The following is a 17,764-nucleotide window of genomic DNA, read 5'->3' on the forward strand; positions in this document are numbered from 1 at the left end:
ATTCCGTCTCTCACATTTGAAGTGTACCTATGATAAAAATGACAGACCTCTACATGCTTTGTAAGTAGGAAAACCTGCAAAATCGGCAGTGTATCAAATACTTGTTCTCCCCACTGTAGTAGAGAAATTGTCTACTTTGTCTGTGATGTCCTCTCCCACTGTCGTGTTTACAACCGAGCTGACAGTTTACCCAGCTGAGATCCTTAGTCTCTCAGCTGTTGGCAGATCTTCATGAAAACAGTCAAAATTAACAACTGCATCTTGTACCACCTTGCCATGGACAGAGGTCACTATGGGTAACAGTGTCACTGTGACCACGTTATTCGCCATAATCAATAAGGGTTGCACGATATATCAGTAGCCAATATATTATTGTCTGATAAGAAACTTGGAACCTGGTTCAGAGTGGGAATTGTTTGCCTCTTTGTCTCCTCCTCTCTGCTTTTTGTTCCGCTGCCTGTTTGTGGAACAGCAGAACAAAGGCCACAACAAAGCGAAATAAAATAGCCTTTAGGTTGCACTTTATTTAAGTTGACGACAACAATGCTCGTTATCAATCAATGCAATAAAAATCTGCCAATAAACGAGGCTGTACGAGCAATTTATCAAGCACATGTTGAACAAGCAGAACATACAAGCTTACAGAAATGCTAGATTTTTTACCTGCAGTCAACTCGCTTTCCCCTCTTCATCCGCATGCGTGCAACTCTAAAACTAATCTTTTATTGTCACACACCTAGTGGTTATAGATGCTGAAGCTTTTCCAGTCCAGGCTGCCATCTTAATGGTCTTTTAATTGTGTCTGGTTTTAATGAAAGCAGAGGTTTTGTTTTACCTGGTTGAAGTCTGTCACTTCTGATAAGGAACATGAGCAGATGGTGTATAAACACCCAGAGAGTACTCCTGGTGACTAACTTCTTTGTGAAGTAAATTTTTTTCATTAAAGCCCAGAACTTGAAAACTTGTTAGTGACACCACCTGATGTTATATGTGATTGCGATAAAAGCACACACACTATAGTCTAAGATGGAACCGTGGCACGTGGTCTGTAAACCATTGCTGACCACAGTTTGCATGGGCAACAACGTATTGTCAGAAACGACAATCTCGGAAATTAATTTCCTTTGTTTAAATGAGCAAAGTCAGTGGGGTAGTGCAGCTGTCCAGAAAATGGCCCTGTGTGTCCACCACTTGTATGAGCTGCCTGTGTTAACTGCTCTTTGTCTTTGCTATAAATACACAGGAAGTGAAAAGCTTGGCTAATGGCCTCATGAGAATACCACAGCTGCTTGGCATTCTTTGCCATCCATTGGTAAGCCACATCCGTCAGACACCTTGTTTATACATCTGCTAAGGGCACTCATAACTTAAGTCAGCTACATTTTTAGGAGGCTCGGAGCTCGTGCTCATAGTCCATATTCTGTTGTTATGTTGGACACTCCAGGCTATGAATAGAGCAATATCTCATTTTATTGTAGTGACTGATCTTTAGCGAGACCTAATAGAGGTCTTGTGACTTTGTTTTATCTGTAACCTTTCAGGTGACTAAAGGCTAATTTGGGATCCTGTTTGTAGACTTGCCAGCTGTCACCCAATAGGACCCAGACTTATAGCCTGTGGCTGCCACTTTACTGCGACCCATAGCAGCCAGCTTTGCAGTGATTGCAGTGCAGCATGATTTATTGATATGATATATATATATATATATATATACACAAGAGCTGTCAATCTTCCTCTACAATACCATTCAAATTTCATTTGTTATTTTTTTAAATATTCAAATATTTAATACTTGTCTCAGGCTTATGCATTGCCGATGCCACTATGATGCAGCATGTGGTTGTTGTTACATGGTCTGACCACTAGAGGGACTTCTAACATTAGCCTGACCTTGAAGGGGACCTACGTCATGGCGCATTGCACGCAACTTTGTTTCCCAGCCAACATATTTATAAAAATTCACATTCGAAAAGTAATTTCAGCATTGATTTTTTTACTATTCGAACTATATTCGACTTTCGGAATTCATTCCAACAGCCCTAATATATATATATATATATATATATATATATATATATATATATATATGTGTGTGTGTTGTATCAGAATGTGACTTGTGACCTGCCTAATGTATTGACATGTCTAATGTATTGGTGATGGACAATGTGACCTTTCTTAATTCCTTTTTATTTCAGTTTGCCGATTCCACCCTAACCACATGGCAGCATTCTGACTTGAAATATTAACAACATGGACTATAATTAGATGGACTGTAATTGGAATCAGTGCTTTTAACAATTTGTTGATCGATACATTAAAAAAAAACCTCAAAGAAAGCTGCACAGTGTTATTATTCATTTTCTATTTCCCAGTCTGCCTACACTTACAGAAACTGTTGGTCAGTTCTCTGTGCTAATCAGTGATGTTTGTTGTTGGTCTGAAGTTTAGAGAGAAAGGAGCTGTATTTCAAAGAAAAAATAATCAAAGAATAAAAACCAAGAAGCCTTGGCTTAATGAGAAAAGGGCTCTAGGAATCTTTCCTCCCAGTTCTTTCTGCTGTCAGTCATGAATAAATGTTTTCTTTTTTATAGCATTAATTCAGTCAGGTAGATCCAACTGTGAGCTAATGACCTTGTGAAACTGCAGTTGTATTTGTGAAGGCATTTTCTTGTGTGTCTTCTTATGTTGTATCTTTTGATCATATAGAAACTTACAATCTCGAAAAACTTCCTTTGGCTGATGATTAACACAAGACTCAGTGATCATTTCTCATTGACTTTTAACAGACTATCTTCAAGACAGGGGAACATGCATAGCTTGGAGAACATTCTTTAGCCCTTTACAATGCTACTTCTCTATGACTTTTTTCTGTTTAGCATTAAAACATTGATCCTGTACACCCTCTTCAGATTTTGTCCAGATAGGTGAATGTGTTTGAAGATAGAAATCACTGGCGCTGAAAGGCAGTTTTTTGACAATTATGGTTTAGTAATGAAGTGGAATAGTCAGAGAAGCAAATGCACTTTTGAGGTTGGTATACAGTATGTTTCTCAGTGCTATCTTAGATTAATAGTCCACTGCTTAGGCCGTCCCCCCCGCACTTACCTGTAATGTTGTGTGATGCACATTTCCTAATGTTCTGCATTATTCATTGTGCACTGTTGGATTTATTAGCTGATAAGAGTTAGATTAAGGATTATAGGAGAATATACAAATGTGTTACTGAGGGAATCGTTGCAGCACATCGGTGGTTAAAGCTGGGATCTGTACAGAAAGATCACAGCTTTGATCCTCACAGCTGCCAGGCTACTATTAAAAAAGAAAGGATTAAGTCATTATGTAATGGCTCTCATATTTCATGTTCTGTGTTACAGCAAACTTGATTACCTCCATGCCCTGTAATTGGTGCGTCTTTTCCCAGACTGCTGTTTACATCATTATTTGAGATGTCTACTGCAGTACCATGTGATTTATATTGGACAATTCAATTCAATTGCAAAATAAACTAATAGCACGCAGTAAAGTCAACATAAGATCGTAGGGCTGCAACTAACGATTGATTTCATATCAAGAAGCTGCTGGTTATTTAGTTGATCAATCATTTGGTCTATAGAATGTTAGAAAATAGTTGTTGTTTTTTAAATACTCAGAATTAAAAAAAAATGTCTGATGTCTTCATATTATTGATTTGGTCCTAAACCCAAAGGTCTGTGTTATCATAAAAGACAAGGAAAACAACAAATAGTTACATTTAAGAAGCTGAAACCAGTTTATTTTCTGGCATTTCGCTTTAAAAACGTACTTATAACATTTTATCAAACGCATTACAATTGTTGTCTGTTAATCTTCAGCCTATCAATCAACAATGAATTGACTAATAATTTCAGCTTCACAAATAATAATTAAGGTTGTTAGAAAATTGTGAGTACCCTATCTATTTTACATCTGGCAATTTGTATTGTGCCTTAATTATTATAATATAATATTTAACACACATTACTACACATTCTCCATGGGTTAGATGCACAAGTTTGTTCCTCATCCAAGACAGTTAAATTGTGTTTTAATGACCTACTGAGTTTCATTGCATATTATAATGGTCCTATCTTTTCCTGGCCCACTATACCATTAATGGGGCATGCTGATAATGCATCCTTGATGTGAGATTAGGTCACTTTCATTTGTGATATTTCTTGTATCCCATTCTGAGGCCACAGAGCATAAAGTTTGTTTCCTAGTTCAGCATTTTCATTTCCTTCATTTACTCTGCAGCCCCCACCTGTCTCCACCCAGCCTCCTGGTATTTATTTTCCTCATCCCCTGGGGGGTGATACTCACTGACATCACTCCTCCCTCTGGCCAGATGTTGAAACTTAAACACACCATCCATCAGCCTACAGACAAACAAGTAGCACAGTAGACAGGGGCGATGACCTAGCAAAGACACTCTTAATATACAGGCACACACAGAAAGAGACTTCGGTCCTAAGCTGTGTCCGCACCCTTTTTTTGCTGTAACTGTCTGATTACTGATTCTGAACATTGACAACCATTCCAAAGATCAAACTCAAAGATTAAATGAAGAAAGATGATTTACAGCCAAAAGCTGTTTTATTGAGGCTGAATCTGTAAAATGCTTTTCTTCCCTTTTGCCTCAGAGCTTTTATACTGTAGTAACGCTATCACTCGAGAGCAAGATAAGGTATCGAAATGCACATAAAATGTACTGGATGAAGTCCGTCATGTAGCTCTTCATCAGTTTTAAAACCCATATTTGAGTGATTCATCCTCTGCACCAGTCACCTTTTATACCACATTTAGCAGGCTTGTTCTCTTATAAATCCATTTAGGAGGTAGAGTTGTAAAATGTTCAAGAAGGGAAAGATTTAAATCGAGTTTTCCCCCCTACTTCAAATCAATCTGCAGATGACAAAGAAATTGTTCAAAACAAGTTTTAATTTAATTTTGTTTTGACGAATACACACACGCACACACGCATGGGGCATGTATACCATTATGATTATTCATGCCAATTTTGTGGAAATATAAATTGGTTTGAGTGTTTTCTGTACCATTGTTTTGGGGGGGGGGGGGCTGAAAGAATGACAAAATTATATAATTATGCTACATATTCAACAACAACAAAACGGATGCGTGAGATAAAGCTGTTTTCACACATACAGGTAATTCACTTTTCGTTCCTCGCTAAAAGTTCAAATCATTTTGACTTCAGTCGCGCAACCTTGCCCCTATTTTCACCTGCTGCTGAGTAATGTACTTTAACATCCCATGGTCTCATGAATGTAGCATACCTGTAGCAAGTTCCTTCATAGTAAATAGCGGTAAAAAAAAAAAAGTTAAAGAGGAGCTCCGTGCTACAGAGCGGCGATTGCTAGTTGTTTAAGCCGCTACAGACCTCCGTCACAGCTCGGTCGTATCAGCGACATTTAGTAGATGTGTTGAGCCGCAACAGAGGTCCTCAACACCGCCTCTGGTGCTCTGCATGGTGCGCCGTCAGGTCAGCTGTAGTTGGTGGTTCAGGTATCCGAGAGTAGGTGACTGTCAGCCAGGTACAGAGCCCCGCGAGCTGCCGGTCGTTTCGGCGGAGATTAAGGTTAAGTAATGAAACGACTAGTTAAGAAAAGAACTAACGTTAGCCCCTGTCGCTGTCACTTAGGCTGTCTCTTTAAATGTAAACCTTTGCTGTTTGTTAGTGACAGAGTTAACATTGGCAGGGTAATGGATTTGTTTCACTCTCAACACTATTGGCGTTCATCGTTAAAAAAGTGACAGATGGATGCTGAGTAGAGATCGACTTTAGGTCAGCTTAGACAGAAGGTCTATTTAGACTGACTCTGCAGCAAATACACAGTCTCCTCTGCCTAAATCGAACAAATCTCCCACACACAGGTAGGTTTAATGTATTTCAAGGCTCAGCATGTGTTTTGTGATTATAATCATGACCTTTGCCTCAGCTTCCCTTGACCCCTTTATAGACATGTCTATCCAGTTTCCCTTTGCATGATAACTGAGGAAATATGGAAAACATTGTAGTTTACATACAGTAAAAGCAGAGTAAATTTCTGTCACGGATTAGACTGAAATGTGCTGTCGTACTCTGCTTTTTCAAAGTTGTTCTTATTTTTCTTTATTTTTTTACCTCTTTTTCTTTCTTTGTCTGAGTGTCTGAATTGTCTGTCTTTGTTAAGCTGCTGATCAATCTTTGCTTTTGATCAATTGAATTAAAGAAAAGAAAAGACACAATTGACACACAAACCTAAAGGGCCGTACTTTAACGATCTAAGCACACGGCGTGAAGCGCATGGCGCAGGTGCGTTTAGGCATGTCCAAATCCACTTTTGCTAGTTTGACGGCGGAAAAAAGGGTCCGTGTGCCAGGCACATGGTTCAAAAGGGTTGTACTTAGTGTTTTCATTAATTCATAGGTGTGTTTTGGGCGTAACATGCAATAAACCAATCAGAGTCATCTCCCATTCCCTTTAAAAGCCAGGCACGATTGTACCTTGGCGCATTGCTATTATGATGGCGGCTTTGCACTGTAATATTTTTATTTGTAATCTTTTGCATGTTTGTGTGCTGCTGCGCTTCCCTGTGTGTGTGTGTAACAAGCATAGTGTGCTTGTGCTGTGCATAAGCCTAGGCGCATTTTACTAATTTGCTAAAAATAACAATGAAATGCTGCGCTATTGACTTTAGACCAGGTTTTTGTTGGTCAATGGCGCGATCACTTCCCACTACCTCAAGATAGCAATACGCCAAGAATTCACCTGAACACACCTCCCTGAAAGACCAGCAAGCCCATGGGCGCAAAGATGGGCGCAGGTGCATTTGCTATTTAAATGACGCGAGCGCTGGACGGGAAATTGACAACTGCGTCGGGCTTAAACTAGCAAAGACACTTTCGTCGGGCTTTGCGCTGTGCTGCGCCGGGTGCAAGATAGGCCCCATAATTTCATTTGGTCCGGTCTTACATGGAAACAAGAAAATGCACCAAAACATTCCTAAAATTGCACTATGTCGAAACAAAATGTAAGAGTCTTCATTTTGTAAAGTAGATAAACAAAGACCAAAGTTAGAATCCTTAATAATGATGTTGTTGTCGTTTAGAGCACTGACTTTGATACTAACTGATTAGGGTCCTGTGGACCTCTGATAAAGCCACATCAATGTGGGGCAGCTTCTGTTCTGTTGTGCAATAGAGGGAAAAAAAAATCTGTGCACAAAGAAGTGCCATGAATTTTTCATGACTATAGACCGAGTCTCCCCGGGACCCTGCTCTGAATTCTAAACAAATACACAACTCTTAAAGAGTGGGGAATAGCTGATACATATAAATAAGCAGAAAACACGAGTCAAGTTGTTTATCATTATTTGGACTCAGGAGCAATCTTGACATTGTTTTTGTTTTCATTACTTATTGATGTAAGTGTTCTTATTGTCTTCTATTCATGATATGAATTGATTCTGTTATTGTAAGATATCAGTGAGCCAAATCTAAATGTTAAAGAAAACCTTGCTTCCAGAACGGCCTGACCTCGTTATACAGTACATCTGAGCTTGAATTTTTATTTTACACTGTAGAACTACCTTTACATCCATGTTCTAATTAGGATGAAATGCTGTTTTTGTGGACGTACTGATTTGGTATGGAGCATTAGATTCTTCACAGCATTCTTTAAGAAAAAACATTCTTAGTGTTATTTGCACCATATTTGTTGTGGGCCTTTTTTTAGGCCTTTAATTCCACAGGACAGCTGAAGACATAAAAGGGGAGAGAGAAGGGGAATGACACACAGCAAAGGGCCACAGGTCGGAGTCGAACCCGCGGCCGCTGCGTCAAGGAGTAAACCTCTATATATGTGCGCCTGCTCTACCAACTGAGCTAACCCGGACACGTTTTGGGTCTTTTTAAAGTTGACTATGATTGGAAGAGAAGGAAACGGTGCATGTGTTGGTTTGTCTGTGCACGCACAAAATATTGATTCAGCAGCAAGCCAACTAACCCACCATTTGCCTCTTCTTTGTCTGGGATCAGTACAGAAATATTCTAGTACAGAACATAAAATCCTTTTGCTGAATAAAGTAACATTTCTCTTTTAATAAAGTGATTTGAAAATCTACAACTTCCTGGTATCTACTCTCTACGAAGATTTAAAATAAAATAAAAAACATTGCAACAAATTATTATTTTCTGTCTTTTTAACCTCCCGATTATTCGGTGAATCAAGTAGTTGTTGAGCTTTAAAACATTAGAAAATTGTGAAAAATGCCCAAGATGAGGTCTTCAAGTGATGTGTGTGAAAAGCAAAGAAGCAATGGAACCTCATGTTGTTTTCCCATTTTCATCTTTCCCAGTGTGGTCAGGATCCATCACTTCATTTACTATGATGTGGCTCTCTGTGTTGTCTGTGTCTTCCAGGACTCAACACTCTTCCCTTTGATCCAGCAACCAACAACGACCCTCTCCAGTTCAGCAGTTCCAGTGGGCAACTGGTGTCAGAGTGTCCTCCTCTGGAAAACACCACCGAGAATAGCAAGAAGAGGAAGAGAGCCTGCCTGCCTCCAGGTACTGACAACAACTCCCTCACATGTATTGCACCACAGCTGCAGGATTACTCTGTGGTCTCAAATCCTCACCGTTTTGCCCTCAGCCATGTCCAATTTTAAATGCTAGTGCCCGTAACGCTCAACAGAGAATGCCTCCTTTCATTCAGAGAAGCTTTGATACAACCGCTAGAATTTTTACCTTGAAATTCCTCTTCCCCTACCTGTATCAACATCAAATAGCTGTGATGGGAATTGTTGCATAATCCCATCATTTGATGGCGGTATGAAAAAATAAAAGTGGCTTAGCTCAGTCTTGTTTTTGTTTTTGATTAGCTTGCCATGTCCTGAGGCTCTGGTTGTCTGGCCTGTTTGGAGGTCAGGCAGCTGCAACTGCTCTGCTGAGATTGTGTGCCTGACTGTATGTTAATGTACCAACACCACCTGCCAATCAAAACTGCAAACACACCTTCAGCTTACACACACACACACACACACACACACACACACACACACACACACACACACTTATGTGTGTTACAGTGTGCTATAATTAAACAGTAATTTGAGTTAGTGGCTAGTAATGTGACAAATTAAAGAAGGACTTTCCAATTAAAGAAGTACTGACAAATTAATTGCTTTGTAAGTAATAGAGAGAAGAGGGCCCTTAAGAAGGAGAGGTATTGTTCCATGTTCTCTGCTTTCTTGGCGATGCTAATTGGACTGAATTAATACTTAATACTTCGGCCCTAATCAGCAAGTCATCTTTTCTTCACATCTTCACGTCACAAGTTCACGTCTTGATAAAGTTTAATTTAATTTTAATTCACAGTGTATCTTGAAGGATTATCAAACAAAAAAAACAATGTCTGTCCAAATGACGGATTTATTTAAATGCTGCAAGTTACACATTATGTGTAACAATAAGACCATGTGCAAAGGAAACAAGATGAAGACACAAGATGAAGTAAAATAACAAGTAGTATTAATTGACAAAACACTTGACTTTTGCCTTTTGAAATTCTTCTGATTAATGTATCAGAGTTGCAGTCTTAAAAGCTTTCAGGCCGCTGATGACAAAACACAGACTCACTTAAATCCTGGGAATTCACAAATGATCCAGATCACATATTATTGCAGCTTTTTAACCAATAACTTCAACTGACTGTTTGACTACTGTTACAAAACCTTGCAAGATATATTTTGTGAGTAGAAAATGTTTTGTGTTCTGTGCTGTTGCGAGTTCTCACTTGTCAAATTTCCTGCTCCTGCTCTGTGTCAGTCACAATATCAGTACAACCATGCAGGGCTTTCTCTGCCATTGTCTGATAAAATGTTAGTATGCTCTTCCGTCATACTTACACAATATTCAAAGTTTAGAAAAAGCGTTGACAGCAACAGTAGTAAATGGAGGTATATTTGTGGCCGTTAAAGCCTTGAGATAAAAGCATTCCTTGTCTCGGTCATTCCGCACCAAGTTATTTATATCGGACATAGTGAGTAGGAGAACATTTTCCCTCTAATATTAAATAATGCAGGAAGTTGAAATGGCTTCTTGTTTAATGCAATGGTGCTATTTAGATTGATAATATATTTGTAAATGCTGCTGTGATGAGATGTCATTCCACACCTTAAAAATGTTTGTCTTCATCCAGCTTGCTCTCCAACCACCTGTTTGCATTGTGAAATGCATGTCATTATGAGTTAATATGCAGGGCAATTATTGGGTATTGGTATTAGCTTGAGGCAAAAACAAATCAAACACATCATTGCATTCTACAACTGAATGTGTCGACCTGCCTCCATATTACTGGTCAAAGAACTGACCACAATGAATGAACGTTATAAGTATACACCTCAATCGTGCTGATTATGGTAGTGATTACAACTCAGTATTTCCTCTTCCTGCTGTGACCCGTGTCTGGCGTTGGTCAGTACGTTAACATGCGCACCAGTTACTCAGAGAAATAAAATAAGTCAGAAAACCTGTTTTGTGATACTGTGTATACATGCAGGAGGTCAGTAATCAGATTTCTCCCATCCCCCAACCTTAATTTGGAAACATTGCTTTCTCTCTTTAGTTGTAATAGTGGTACACGTCACTGCTTCCTGTTTGTTGACGGGTTGAGAGCACAGTGAGAGAGCAGGCACTGTAGGGAGAGTTTTTCCTTGCAGTCCAAATGCGTCTGAACTTTACAAATTGTTAAATGTTCAGCAGTGGAAACCAACTTTTTTAGAGTTCTAGCGGCTACTCTGTGTTAGTTTCAGTTTGAGTTTGGTGGAAGGATGCACAGTTATGTGTAATGATGTGTCTTCTTATCCTGTCGCTCAGCTGTCCCAGCGATACTTTTCCTGTCGGAGGTCTTTGTCATACACATGTAAAAAGACAATTAAAAACCTGGAAGCGCATATAAATGACCAAGAAATATGTTTTCTTCACAAGCTGGAGAAATAATGTTTCTTTACTCCCCTAACCATTTATAGAAAACAGGTTTTGAGTTCAAATGTTTAAAAAAAAAAAATAAATAAATAACAGGTTGCTGCAGAAAGCGGACTGTAACTTGTTTACTTAAGTGCATGTGAACGCAAAGGTCTTAAAGAGCTGGAGCTGTGGATTCACGGCCAATCTCCAGTCTTGGTCAGGTCCTCCAGCTCTCTGATGGAGCACCGACTCATTAGCAGCCATGTTGATTTTGTCTTGTTAAAGGACCCTGACTTCCGGTTTTGTTCCGTCCTCTGCCACGCGCCATACCAGACCTCCAAGTACTTTACAGAACAATCACGTGTTTATTAAGCTAGTATCTCTACTTTCCACTCAAGGCACTCCTGTAACTAAACTCCATGCCTTTTCTTTTCTGGTGTTGTCCTTAAAAAAAAGATCTATGATGTTGTATTATGTTTTTCAACCTCCAAGATAAATCGCTCATTGTCCGTGGTGTTGTAAAATAGACATATACTATATTGGGTGGGTGGGTGGGGGGGTGTTTTGGTAAGTTGACTGGATGCTCTTACTGTTTTACTGCCTGCCTGGCTGTCCGCACGGCCAGTGGCTCGCCTGAAAATAGACCTGCCGCGTATCTTTAGCGGAGCGGAGAGCCGCTTCACGCACGCTTCTGGGATGTGCTGTGGCGCGGCTGGTGGAATATCAAGCATTGAGTTGAATGGATTGGATTGCTCGCAGGGGTCGCGGCGCCTCCTGAACACAGCGCAGACGCACCCAGTGGAAAATAGGGGTAATGGATAGATTTTTCTTATTACAATTGCTGTTACACTTGATAATCCATCATGCATGTGTGCAAGCATCCATAGCAACACATAGACCTTTCTTAAACATTACACAGCTGCATTATATTTCAATAATTGGTTAAGAAGTTAAAAAGGCAACAAGCGCACTGCCTGTTAATGTGACCCATGAGGAATCCAAGTCATTCCAGACTTAATGCCACCCTGCTAATAGATGATTTACTAATGATCTTCAAATCGCCACACCAAGACCAAACAACATGCAGCCTGATACCTACAGTAATTAAGACGGCCCAACCTCCTGTAAACTGAATTGTTTGAAGTTGAATTGATATTCTGTTCACTCTGCCACATAATAGAGTCCATTCACTTCACACTCAGTCAGTGTGACTAACTCGATATTTTGATTTAGTTGAGTATGAAACCGCTCCAGAGAAATGTATCCTTGAAAGTCATGCCCATTTGGTAGAAAATATCCAGTTTGTTTTGACTCTTTTACTAAGGCATGTAAAAAAAATCTTGTGCTACTCTAACTTGGACCCAGTAAAATTGAGGAACTGAATAGTTTTTACCATGTTTTCTACTAACAAACACTACTGTTTGTACATAGTTGTTCTCTCTAAAGTTGGAGATGATGCACTTGGCCCCCGTCTTTGCTCTTTATCTTTTGAGTTTTCTACGTTTATGTGCACCCACTGAATGTGTGTGTGTATGTGTCTTTTAACAAGCCATAATAAGGCACACTGCAAGGATTTTCCTTACTCTGTTATTTTTTTTTTTTTAATCAGTTTTACAACAAAGCCAGAGATGGCCATTTCCCCTCAAGTCCTGCTGTGTTTTAAGCTGCAGTGGGTAAAGAGAATGGGATTTTGAAATGCTGCTCATTTTTTTTGTGGAACAGGATTTCCCCTCTTACAATGAATATACATGTCAGTTTAGTAGCACCAGCACTAGCTGGATTTCATTATCTAGCACCGGTTGTGTTAATGTCATAATAATAATAAAAATAATCTTTATTTGTGAAGCCGTTCAAAACAAAGTTAAGTGTTATTTGCAAGGCGAAATAGGAACACAGCAGAATTAAAATGTTTTATAAAGAGAACACTGAAATTGGGGAAAACAGGATGTTTCTGGTAAGCAAACAAGTTATGTTTAAATTGTGTTATTCAACAAACAACATTGTGTGTAGCCTTGAGGTCTAAAACATTTGTTGATTGCATTTCCTTCCTCATAAAACATTTGCAAATCATTTTTTTTAAAGTATTTTAAATCATTGTTTACATGTTTTCTTGCCAGCAGTCTTCTTCTCCCCTGCCTTTGTTGGCACAGTGCTGCTTATCTTGGCATTTTACTGCCACCCCTTGGTCAGTAGAATAGTGTGAAACCATTGGCAGGACTTTGCATCTCATCATGTGTATGTTTTGTTCATCTTGTGCAATAGGCGATGGACTCCTTTCCCATTGAGTTTATTCCTGTTGTGTCACGTTCCAAGTATGTTGCAGTGGTCAATTGTTTCTTTTTTTCAATGTCTGTTAGTTATTCATTCTCTCTTTTAAATTCAGTGCTGACTAATTTGGACCAAGGTTCGAGCACCCCTTGCACGGATCTGGACACTGAGAAAAAGAGTAGCTGGAGTTACCGATGTGCGTCATAGCATGGGGCCGGAAAAGGGCCGACAATTAGCGTGTCCATCCGGGTGTTGTGTTTCCATCACTGCCGATCAGAGCTTGAGCAGATAAATACCCATGACTACTACAGAGTCAGTTGTCCCTTAATGAATGCCAATTGTAACCTCTCCTTCTAAAGACAAAAAGCAGATGTTAGTGAGTTTTTTTTGTCCAGAGGGAAAGGGGCTATAGAAAAACAGCTCCACGGTGCTACTAGAGACAACACTCTACAGAGAACCTTTTAAGGCTGGCATTGGTTTTGCGGACCTGAGAGTGCTGGGTTCCACAGCTGTGGTTCGCAAAGGTTCTGTAACCTTTGGTAATGAGGTGTGTTTTCACTGACTGCACACAGTGTTGTGCCTGCAGCATTCCTTAACTAACATCCTACACCTTTTGCAGTCTACTTTGGGTCAATGAGAGCACAAAAAGCCCAAAACAGCCTTACTTAAAGGGCCATAACAACATTTGGGAAATTTGATCACATTACCTAAAACATATGTGACATGAGGACATGCATCTCTGTGAGAGAATTAATTATTGGCAGACTGCACCGATCAACAAGCTTTCAACAAAAATCTTCTACAGTTTACCATATAGACTGCTTCAACTGGAAACTGCCTGTGTTTGTGCAGCAGCAAATATGGATAACTGTATTTATATGAAATAGCTCTTCCAAGTAGAATGTTTGGCCTTTGGCTGAATGGGTCTCAAGTACTCTTGTAACAAGGTTGTGTGAAAAATATTGAGTAGTGGCCAAAACTGAGGCATATTTTCAAACCTGAGGCCATGTATTCGTCGAAAGCACTTCCAATGTCAGGATCAAAGAAAGGCTTGTTCAAAGCCATAGTTTTAGCAAATAAAAGAATTGTACTCTCACTAATCTAATCTCTTGTGCGTTAACCTTTAGTCGGAGCTGAGAGAGAGGTGTTACATGAAATGCTATTGATCCTTAAGCAGTAAGGTCAAGGTCATTGAGCAAGGGAAAATAAGGATACATGTTGACCAACTGGAACATCATGTCATGACATGTAGCAGCAAAGGTTTATCTAGATACATATTATTACATCCGAGCATTGTATGTATCCTTGAGGCCTGACAAACATGTTGAGTACACTTTGTTAGATTTCCTACATGATGCTTTACATCAGGCACCAAATGTCACTTTTCTAAAGCTGTTTTTATTGTGAGGTGAAAAGCTAGTTTTTGTTATGTATAATTGTTTATATTCTTATATATTTGTATTCATGTTTGCTGATTGAGAGTACGAGCAACACTTTCTCTTATTCTGGGGAGAAATCTGTGTGGTCTGAACAATGGCCTAAGTCTTTCCACTTTACCCTTCAAAAGTAATTAATTAATGAATAGGAAATCACAAGCTCTAGTATTTTTTGCATGGGGGGGGGGAGAAAAAGTTTCATTCATAAAATATATTTCCACTCTTTTCCTGTAAATTTAAATTACACATGCTTTCTTTCATGACTAAAAGCCTTGTGTTGTTTCTATATGCCTGTTAGTCACTGCACATTTACAGGTGTGAGCTGTGATCAGGGTTTGTATTTGAGATTCTGAAACCTTTTTGTCAGTACAAGATCTCCTATGGGAGTGTGTGGTCCACAAGCCTGTATTTTTTACTCAGGCCTCCTGATGATGAATGGTTTTCAGTCTGACTGGCATTTCCTGTGTGGAGCACCAAAACCCCAGAAAAAAATGCGCTTCAGCAAACTGAGTATGGTTTCTTGTTTGAGAAGGTTTTTGCATAATAGTTTCCAAAGTTACACACACTGTTTCTTTTCATATATATTGTGGCATGTTTGTGTGTGTGTGGAAGTAATGGATTTAAGGATAAAAACTGTAATGTGATGTTGTTGACCAACTACTGGCAGGCAAAGAGCTGCTGGAAGGTAAATAATGTAATGGGCTACTTCAGCTGTTAGAGATGAGAGTCCATTTAGATATATGGCTGTCCCAGAGAGGGGGGGGAGGGTGTGTGTGTGTGTGTGTGTGTGTGTGTGTGTGTGTGTGTGTGTGTGTGTGTGTGTGTGTGTGTGTGTGTGTGTGTGTGTGTGTGTGTGTGTGTGTGTGTGTGTGTGTGTGTGTGTGTGTGTGTGTGCGTGCGTGCGTGTACAGAGTGATTGCTGTTGGGAGATCTACAGCTGGATGTCAGTCTTTCTGATGCTGAGGCCAAACAGTGACACACAAGATTTAGGCTGATGGATGGTAGACATGGGATGACAGACTGAAGTTAAAAATGAACTCATTAGCTCACAAACGTGATGTCTGCAGGCATGTAGGGCAGTATAAAGGGTACAAATGTTAAGTCTGGAAGGAGAAGCTGCCTGCGTCGGCAGTCCTGTGCTGTATGTTTAGATTGTATATGTTTTAACTCAAGGGGAGAATAGTGTTTGGAATGCATGCCAAGCTCTTTATTCATCTGGGATTCCTCCTCTTCAGTCAGAACATAACTGTCCACTTGTCTCCAGTGCTCCTCGGGGAGAGATAAGGACTACATATCGCCTGCATGTCTGTATGAACAATATGTGCTTGCATAGGCATATCAAGCATTTCTGAATATTTAAAAAAAGTGCTATATACATTAGGGATAGTGTGTTATAATTATTTTCATTATCAAATAATCTTTTTCCTAATTAATCAATTCATCGTTTGGTCTCTAAAGTGTCAGGAAATGGTGAAAAAACATCTTAATTTCGTCCAAAATGTCCAAAACCCCAAAAGATATTCATAGCGACATCATTATATGCCAAGAAAACCAGCGAATGATTTTATAAATTATCAGAAAGGCTGCAGAGTATTCAATTGTTTCAGCTCTAATATACAAGCGATCAGATATGTTATTGGTAGTGTTATAATACAGCAATATCTTAATCTTACCAGGTTGTCTGTGATCCAGGTCAAAGTGGAGATCTGAAGTCTCATCCCCTATCCACTCTACTGATCCATCACCAAACAGCGAAACGAAATTGGGGTTCATCCTTTATCCCTTTTCTCATTTCTCACCTCCATCATTTTTAATTGTGCTCTCTTGCTCCCTGTCACTCTTCTGCATGCCACAGTGGTCAGGGATTTAGTGCCCCTTCACCCCATCTCGCAAAGCCTACAAATGTGAGATCTAAATAATTCACAGTGCCAGAAGGCACTCTGCTCTGTCTGTAGACTCACGTAAAAGCTAATGGCTCAAGCTCTGAAAAGATTCTAATATAAAAACAGAAACCTTTTAGCCCTTTGAAGAGTTTCTCTTTATCCTTCAGCATTAGATACATAGAACAAAGGCCAAATAGGTTGTCTTCTAGCAGTGTTTTTTAATAATATTCTCAGATCTATTTTGTTAAAATGAATAAAATAAAAATGTTCATCATAAAAAAATAATATCCTCAGATCCATTTTTGGTTATTACCTCTGCAACTTTGCTAAATTGATTTCTAATTAGGACAAGGTGATGTATCAACAGCCCCTAAACAGAGAATATCTTCTTTCATTCTTTTTTTCTTTAAATCTGACTACTGAATAAGAATACTGTGTGTACAGTAGTTGACTTTGCCAATAATATTTGGGAAAAAATGTGTTTGTAACTCTTACATGACAATAATTTAAGGGTCTACAAGTAAATCTTACAAATCTAGTGAAGCATAAATAAAAGTTTCTTGCAACCTTTTCCAGTTCCTGTTCCTATAAAAAGTATTCACTATACAGAGACCTGCTTGGCATTGAAGGGTCTTTTTGTGTTGGTCAGTGTCAGAAAATCTAAATCTAATTTTCAGTGTTGTAGATTTAGTCGATTGAAAGAAAATCGATTGTCATTCTCAGATGTGAGAATATGCTGCTCTTCTTATTGTTCATTATATTAAATTAAATATTTGGGGGGTTTGAACTATTGGTCCGACCAAACAAGACATTTATTAAGTCACCTTGGCCACAAGGGAATATCTGAATTTTTTTTTTATTGACCAAATTATTAATCGACTAATTCCGAAAATAATCAACACATTTACCAGTAATGGAAAGATACGGATATTATCTGTCTTTTAAAGGGACTTAAAATGTGTATTTTTTAATCTAAGTATTATCTCTAAGACTTCCTTTTTGTGGATTTTGTCTTTAATTTTGATTTTGAATATTCATATTTCCAAATTGCTTTTTGCTTTGTGGAATTTAAAGGGACCTAAATACTGAAAAAAAAAACAGACCTCGCAGACCGTTCCCATTTGGTGAAGTACTATGTGTTTTCACAGACACATGCACTAACATTCACGCGCGGCTGAACCGGCTATCAAA

The 17,764-nt window shown here is 39.0% G+C and overlaps 1 protein-coding gene across 7 annotated transcripts in view; it reads left to right on the forward strand.

The window, feature by feature from the left end:
• Positions 1-17,764, forward strand: part of LOC116052427 (ecto-NOX disulfide-thiol exchanger 2) — a 178,233-nt gene that overhangs the window by 80,900 nt on the left and 79,569 nt on the right. For 5 of the 7 annotated variants that reach the window (XM_036001426.1, XM_036001408.1, XM_031303134.2 and 2 more), the window contains one exon: positions 8,440-8,586. The exons of the other annotated variants lie outside the window; for them this stretch is intronic. In XM_036001426.1, the coding sequence (XP_035857319.1) occupies positions 8,440-8,586 (147 nt within the window). The remainder of the gene's footprint in view (positions 1-8,439; positions 8,587-17,764) is intronic. 7 annotated transcript variants of the gene reach the window in all.

Source organism: Sander lucioperca, chromosome 1 (genome assembly GCF_008315115.2).
Source record: "Sander lucioperca isolate FBNREF2018 chromosome 1, SLUC_FBN_1.2, whole genome shotgun sequence".
NCBI lineage: Eukaryota > Metazoa > Chordata > Actinopteri > Perciformes > Percidae > Sander > Sander lucioperca.